Source organism: Gadus macrocephalus, chromosome 19 (genome assembly GCF_031168955.1).
Source record: "Gadus macrocephalus chromosome 19, ASM3116895v1".
NCBI lineage: Eukaryota > Metazoa > Chordata > Actinopteri > Gadiformes > Gadidae > Gadus > Gadus macrocephalus.
The window spans coordinates 4,531,195-4,539,359 of NC_082400.1; the positions used below are offsets into that span (position 1 = coordinate 4,531,195).

Sequence of the window (8,165 nt, forward strand, 5' to 3'; positions counted from 1 at the left end):
AATGAGATCTTCTCTTGAGATTTTGATGCATCTCGTTTATTCCAATAAACAGAGATTTATTTTTGCTGTGAAGACTTAGATATAATAAACTTGTCGGTTTAGAAGCAGCACAACATTTATTTTCTCAATTGAATGCTTTTGTTCCCTGCAGTCCTGAAAGTGTCGATGGATATATATTTAAATGACACAAGGGAAAATGACGTATTTTGTGGATTGTGAAATATTCGTGTGGATATCCTTTTACATGAACTGAGTGGATCGGGGTCCAAGCAATATGAATGGTCTTCGATGGGTTACAACTCACTTACTTTGATATGCTTGACACTGATGGGCAAAAATGAACAAACAAATATTTTTGAACAGCTGTTTTTAGTTGTTATTTACCGGGTCAGCCTGTCGAATGTTGAATGTATACATGATGACTGGTGAGGCATTGAAGATGTGCTTTGTGGGGCAGGCCGCAATAGCGATTGAACGTGTTTGTTCTACAGCAGAGCGTCACAAACCAGACAGAGAAACTAAAACGATTTTGCAAAAAGTATCAAAACTAGGAAGGTGTGTAATAAGATTGTGCAAATAAGATTCAGCTGCAGTATATATTGGACAAAAATCAACGAGATCCACAAATGCATGTATATGGTTCACATTGGAATATATTTTTTTACGAAGACGTACAAATTTGTGGCGTTAAATTATAAATTTGGATATCATCTTATAATCACAACGTTCAAATATTTCTGGATCTTGATACAGTTTAAATTGTCCTCTGTGGGTTACAAATAATGAAGTCCAACTAGAAAATACGGTGAGTTGTAATGCAATGTGATGTTGAAAATATGTTTTTAATAAAGCCACAGAGTTTAAAACGTAAAGAAATTATGAATGGCTTAAATTATGAAAAGTTTTGAACAGAGTTCAAACGTCTTAATGGATTAAACAAATAGAATCAAATTGCAAACCATTTAAAACATGTAAAATGTTTGGAAACAAATAAAGTGAAGAGTTGAACAAATAGCTAAAGTGATAAAGTTTGAATACATTTGAGATAAAATATAAAAATAGCTGAGCTGTTAAAGCTGATCAAGTTTGAACTGCTTGAATCAAGTCAGTGTTACAGTCTGTGTGCCTGTTTCGGTGGGTGTGCACTCACCTGATAACACCTTAAAATATGACATGACTAACATATGGACGCCTTCCTACGTCCGGTTGTTTGGTGCGTTCCAGAGCCCATCCAAACCAGTGGGACATGGGACTTATCCTACCTCCAACTAAGAAAAGTGCCCTGGAATGCCTGCCAAAGTGGAACATCCCACCGTCGAAGTGGAACCTCCTACTATCGAACCGGGGGGTGATCGACCTACCCCCACTTCACCAAGTAGGAGCTAGTACAGTTCAGGTAGGATAAGTCCCACATCCCATTGCTTTGGATGGGCTCTGGAACGCACCAGTAGTTCCCGCAGCCAAGCAAGGTATTGGGAAAGAGAGAGTGGGAGAGAAATGGATAGTGGAAGCACTGTCAGGGGCGTCGCTAGCAATTGTAAACCTTCGTGGCTGGAGTCCAGTAGTTAGAGTTCGGGGGTTTCTCCCCCAAGAAAATTTGAAAATCGGGCTGGTGAACATTAAATTGTAACATATTTTGAGAGGCAAGGGAAAGACCAATCGTCATGTCTGAATCACCTCGTGCAGGCCTACTAAGTAGGTTAATGTTTTCTTTAAGAATAGGAAAATGCACCACGTACACCAGTAGCCAAAATTAGACATTATAATAGCCTATAGCCTAATAAACACTGTCATGCACCTACCCAATGTCAAGTGGACCAGGTTAAATTCACTGCGGGTCTCCTGAATCTGTGCAAATTAGAGCAGCACTAAACAGCAATGTCGACGTGATGCGCTATCCACAGATAAGAAAGACCAACTTTGAATTTGCAACATTTTGCAACAAATTATTCTAGATCTGCCCCTATGTGTACACGTCAGAATTGCGAGTTATTCACTGGCTACAATGGCGCATCTGTGGCTGCTGGTAATGCAACCACATAAAAGTCTTCTCTACAGGCCTGTTCTCCTCATTATTAACGGTATGTTTTTTATTTGATGGCAGAGATCAGGGGCTGATTCCAAAAAATGCAGGGCTATAGCCTCAAATGCCCAGGTCTAACAACTTGCCTGTGCACGAGTGTGTGGGATTAAACACAACAGCATCTTTATCTTTCATTGTAAATTATTTGGGAATGCAAACGCCAATACAACTCTTTCCAGATGTTTTTCAAGACTGAAAGAGAGACATAAAGAAGGACAACTGTGTGGGTGAAACATTTCTCAAGGCATTCAACTGCTTTGCATCTCATTTTTCTTTTTCTACACACACATAGACACACACACAAACACACACACACACATAAACACACGCTAACATCTGGAGTGTGTGTGTTTATATGAAAGGTTTATAATATTTTACGAGGGTCAAGATGTGTTTTTCACTCTCTGACCTCAATTTAGAGCGACTTATCTGCTTAGAAATGATTTCCCAACTGCCCCTTGTTGCACACACACACACACACACACACACACACACACACACACACACACACACACACACACACACACACACACACACACACACACACACACACACACACACACACACACACACACACACACACACATCCAACCACATATTTAAGAACAAAGATCTCCTCTTTCCATTTTTAAAGCAACAAACTCCTCAACATCCCCATGGATGGACCCATAAATGAAGATGGGCCCGGATGGGGCGGCAGAGAGTGCACGTCACTCAGCCGGTGGGTTAATCCGATACGAAGGCAGAAACAGGCGAGGATGATTGTGACTCCAAACTCATTTCACAGCCACGCTTCAAGGAACACACACACCCACACACATTCCTCATTAAGTTTGGATGCTTGACCTATCATTAGGCCCCAAGTGATGATGATGATGATGATGATGATGATGATGATGATGATGATGATGATGATGATGATGCTGACGATGGTAAATAGACTGCATTTATATAACGCTTTCTCAGACCTGTTGAAGCCCTTAAAATATGGCCTCACATTCAGACACGTGTTCAAACACCAACGGCGGTGTCGAATGTACAAGGCAACAGCCAGCTGGTCGGGAGCAGTTAGGGTTAGGTGCCTTGCTCATAGACAACTCAACATGTATCACAGCTCTCAGAGGACCCGGGGATCAAACCAGCAACCTTCCAGTGGCTCTCCCGCTTGAGCCCCTGATAGTGATGAAGACATTACAAAATGACTAAGCTAAGGGAAAGTGTTTTACTTTAGCCTCACTCTGGTACTGATAGCTGGTGGGGGGAGGGTGACAGACAGACATACAGGTGGATGGACAGACAGGCAGACATACAGACAAACAGGCAGATCGACAGACGGACAGGAATTGAAGGACAGGCAGATTTGGCGACAAAGGACAAATGGTTGTTGTCACAAGTTAAATACAATCAAATAGTATCAAAATATTATGACTAAAGTATTATGGTAGAGTATAGGCTATGATGGAAGGTTCTGGTCGAATGAGGGACAACCGGGATGGTACATTTATGAAACCACTCCTCTTTTGTGCTGTAGGAAGAAACGTTTGAAGGTCATGTAGGGCTAAGCTAAATTCAAGCTGATTCATCTGAGATATCCCTTCAGGATTTGGTTTTTCTTTCAGTTTAAAACAAAATCAAATAAAACAACTTTTTTTCGGATGTTTATTTTTCAGAAAGCAAAATCTTAACAATAATACAAAAATATAATATCATTCATTAACTGTTTTAAAGACAGAACAAAGGGATTTTTGTTAACAAAGATATGCATCAACAGTGAAAACTGTTTTCTCTTCACAAAGAATAGAAATTCAACATGGTGAAACCACCATGCTGTGTTTAACATTATAATATATATTTATATTATCAACTATATTCTTATATAAATTCTCAATAAATGCTTGAATTTGAATCAGAAGACAGGTAGGAAAGGCTGAAGCAGGGGGCGGGGCTTCTGGTGGTAGGGGGAGGGGCTTCCAGCAGTGGGGGGGCCAGACTTGGTTGCATTCTGCAAAAATATTGAATGACATTGATAAGAAACAGTGAAAAAGTATAAAGAAAGGACCCGCACGCACACACACACACACACACACACACACGTCACACACACACACACACACACACACACACACACACACACACACACACACACACACACACACACACACACACACACACACACACACACACAGACACAGACACACTGTGCTGTGTCTGTGTTAGTCTGTGGTCTACTGTTTGTAGTCTACCTGTCTGTCCGTCCACGTGCCTTTCTGTGTGGCTCTATTTATACTGGTGTGTCAGTCTCTGGCTGACCTGCTTACCTGTCTGTCTACCTGTCGGTCCTAGGAGAGGTTCGGGTCTCTGCATGCCAGACCGTCTGCCAGCAGCGCCTCCTCTAGTCTCCTCCTGGTCCGGAACACCACCTCCTCCTGCTCCCTACGCAAACACACACACACACACACACACACACACACACACACACACACACACACACACACACACACACACACACACACACACACACACCTCTGATGAGGAAGGCCTTCTCTTGCTCCACCTGCTCGTCCTCCGCCTCTAGCACCTCCTACTACTCACCCCCCCCCCCCCCTCCTCTTCTTCCTCCCGCCTTCCTCCTCTACCTCCTCCTACTCTTCATCCTCCTCCCCTTCCTCTACTTAGAATAGAATACAATAGAACACATCTTTAATGACCACCAAGGGGGACATTTGTCTTTGGCTCACCAGACATAATAGACAGATAAACATACAGACATATTGTCACAGACATATAATGAACATTTCAGGATAAAAAGAAAATAATACATATGCTTAAATACATACAAATATAAATAAATGTACTTCCTCCCGCCTTCCTCCTCTACCTCCTCCTCCTCCTCCTCCTCCTCCTCCTCCTCCTCTACCCCCTCCTCCTCTTCCCTCCTCCCCCCTACCTGATGTGCTCCTGGGTGATGGTGAAGGCTCTGCAGGGCGGCTGGGAGGTGGAGATCCACACCCCCGGGTTCTTCTCCACGCCGGAGGAGGCCGCCTGGCCCGTCACCGGGGAGGAGGAGGAGTGGAGGGCCGCCGCGATGGCAGCCAGCAGGACCTCGTCCCCTTCTCCCACACTGTGAGGACTGAGGCCTGGGGGAGGGGGGAGGGGGGGGGGGAGAGGGGGAGGGGGAGGGAGGGAGGGAGGGGGAGAGACGGAGGGGGAGAGGGAGAGAGGGAGAGAGGGAGGGGGAGAGGGAGGGGGAGAGAAGGAGAGAGGGAGGGGGAGATGGAGAGAGGGAGGGGGAGAGGGGAGAGGGAGAGAGGGAGAGAGGGAGGGGGAGAGAGGGAGGGGGAGAGGGAGAGAGGGGGAGAGGGAGAGAGGGAGGGGGAGATGGAGAGAGGGAGGGGGAGAGGGGGAGAGGGAGAGAGGGAGAGAGGGAGGGGGAGAGAGGGAGGGGGAGAGGGAGAGAGGGGGAGAGGGAGAGAGGGAGGGGGAGACCGACAGAGAGAGAGAGACAGAGACACAAAGAGATAGACAAACAGACAGACATACGGACAGACAGACAGAGACACAGAGAGACAGACAGACAGACAGACAGACAGACAGACAGACAGACAGACAGACAGACAGACAGACAGACAGACAGAAAGACAGAGTAGAGAGTTAATGCCTGGACAGACTTAAAGGTGCTGTAGGTAAGACGTAAAAGCTACGTAATAGCAGCAATCTGCCTGCTATTTTAGTGAGAACTGCTCTAAGAAGATCTGTTCTTCTCGGTATGAGACCACTTTGATTTCCGACCACTCCCGGCTATTATCTGACCAGATGGTTCTTGGGAAACCATCTTGCCTATCACATCTGTGTTGAATGCAACAGTGCTCAAAGGCAGAGGAACGTGGGGAGGCAGTGAGCAGAGTGGGAGGGACGTTGATGTGTTGTGTTATTTCTAAGTGTTGCTCTCCTCCTCTCACCCTAAATAGACAACATAAAACAAAATGGCCGGTTTGCGTCAAAAGTCATGCTCTACATTGGGCTTCTATAGCGGCAGTGTGCGCAGGGAATTCAAATTAGGGGTGAGGAGTGTTAGGGGTCCAGAGCGTTGGGGGTTAGGGATGATGGGTTAGGAGTGTTAGGGGTCAGGAGCGTTCTAGGTTAGAGGTTAAGGGTCAGCGGATAGGAGCGCTAAGGGTTAGGGCTGTTGGAGGTCAATAGGAGTCAGGACGGTAAGGGTCAGATGGTGAGGGGCTAGGGTTTAGGAGTGTTGAAGATAAAGGGGGGGGGGGGGTCAGGAAGGTAAGGGGTCAGGGTTAAGGAGTGAAGTGGGTCAGGGTCTTACTCTGAAGTCCTTTAGGAAGCTCCATGCATTTGAGTACCTCCTCCGTAACGTCCAGGGAACGCAACCCCTTCAACCGCTTCTCCCAGAACAACTGGAGGAGGAGGGAGGAGAGAAGGAGCCAAGAGGAGAGAAGAAACGGGTATGTTTTCATCAGGTTCTAGGTCTATCGCGAGCAACCATCTTCAGATGAACGAACACTGCCCCCTAGTGATGGTCGCAGGTTCAGCAACAACCAATATATCGCGATATATAATTTTTTTTGTGTTTGTGTGTACCTGTCTGGGTGGCTCTGCTTCCCGCTGCAGGTCACTCTTGACCTTGTTGCCAGGGTGACCTATGACCTTGGTAACGGGCTGTTTAAAAATGGAGGCCGTCTGTCTGATAGGCAGAGAGGTGTTGAGGTCTCCTCTACCCCCCTGGGAGGAGAGAGAGAGAGCGAGAGAGAGAGAGAGAGAGAGAGAGAGAGAGAGAGAGAGAGAGAGAGAGAGAGAGAGAGAGAGAGAGAGAGAGAAATTATTAGAAAATGGTATCAGGGGACAAACATACAACATTATTATGTCCATTTACACAAACAGAAAGTGTGCATCTAAAATGAACCAAAAGCAGACAGACTTATTTCCCTAGAGAGACGTGTGCGTTCCCTGTCTGCAGCCAGTGTCCAACCCTCAACCGGTTTCCTCTCGGCATTGGGGGGAAGTGTTTTGTTGTACCTGGGTGGTGCGTTGATGCTTCGGCGGTCTGAGTAAACGTCAAAAGGTAATAGGAAATAAAATGACACCTGTCTGCAATTTTATTTTTCCATACGTTATGATCTCTGAATATCCCCTTAGGCTGAATCAATCAGTCGTGCTGCCTAGACCTAACTACACTATGATTGCCTTTTCTTTTAGAAATAATCCCGTTTTTTTAATAATCAGTACATTAAGTCTACAAAATGATCCAGGGCACCAACCCTGATGCCCTGTCTAACTGTCCTGTGTTGGAGCCATTCGCCCACCATGAGCTGCTACAGCCGTGACCTCGTCTGTATACTCTCTGCCTTACGTAACCTGACCTCAGAAGGCCCCCCGGCAGAAGGCCTCCTAACTGAAAGCTTTCTGGTGGAAAGGGCTCGAGGCCAAAAGGCCTCAGGTGGAACCTCTCCAATGTGTGCCACTCCTGCACTGGTTCTCCCACATCTTTCCTGACAGTGAGCCCCAGCGGGACAGAGTCAGGGTACAGGGTGGGTGTGTGTGTGTGTGTGTGTGTGTGTGTGTGTGTGTGTGTGTGTAGTGTATGTAGATGTGTATGTACGTCCTTGTATGTATGTGTGTAGTGTATGTATGTTCGTGCGTGCGTAGATGTGTAATATATGTGTTTGTAGGTGTGTAATGTGTGTGTGTGTGTGTGTGTGTGTGTGTGTGTGTGTGTGTGTGTGTGTGTGTGTGTGTGTGTGTGTGTGTGTGTGTGTGTGTGTGTGTGTGTGTAGCAGATGCGGGCTGTCAGGGCCAGCAAAGCCTTCTCTGCTGGCGTAGACACTTTCAGAACAATACATTATTTTTATTTTTATAAAATATATAATTTATACCTTTTAATACATATATTTTTTCATTCATTCTATCTATTTTAATAAGTTTGTTCACATAAGTCTAAATACGTATTTATTTGTATTTCCTTCAGTTGCATTGCCTCCAGCGCGATAATATATATATTAGAGCCCTTATCCAATCAGATAATCCCCTCGCTGTTGACCCTAATGGGGACTATTGTGTTGATTGA

At 45.5% G+C, this 8,165-nt stretch overlaps 1 protein-coding gene across 1 annotated transcript in view; it reads right to left on the bottom strand.

Annotated features, from left to right (window-relative positions):
• Nucleotides 1–3,725: 3,725 nt before the first annotated feature.
• LOC132447935 (methyl-CpG-binding domain protein 2-like) overlaps nucleotides 3,726–8,165 on the bottom strand; it is a 6,564-nt gene continuing 2,124 nt past the window's right edge. The window contains exons 3-7 of the mRNA XM_060038987.1: nucleotides 6,683–6,823; nucleotides 6,408–6,498; nucleotides 5,031–5,220; nucleotides 4,402–4,516; nucleotides 3,726–4,085 (exon numbers count right to left, since the gene is read on the bottom strand). Coding sequence (XP_059894970.1) covers nucleotides 4,423–4,516; nucleotides 5,031–5,220; nucleotides 6,408–6,498; nucleotides 6,683–6,823 — 516 coding nt within the window. The 3' untranslated portion in view covers nucleotides 3,726–4,085; nucleotides 4,402–4,422. The remainder of the gene's footprint in view (nucleotides 4,086–4,401; nucleotides 4,517–5,030; nucleotides 5,221–6,407; nucleotides 6,499–6,682; nucleotides 6,824–8,165) is intronic.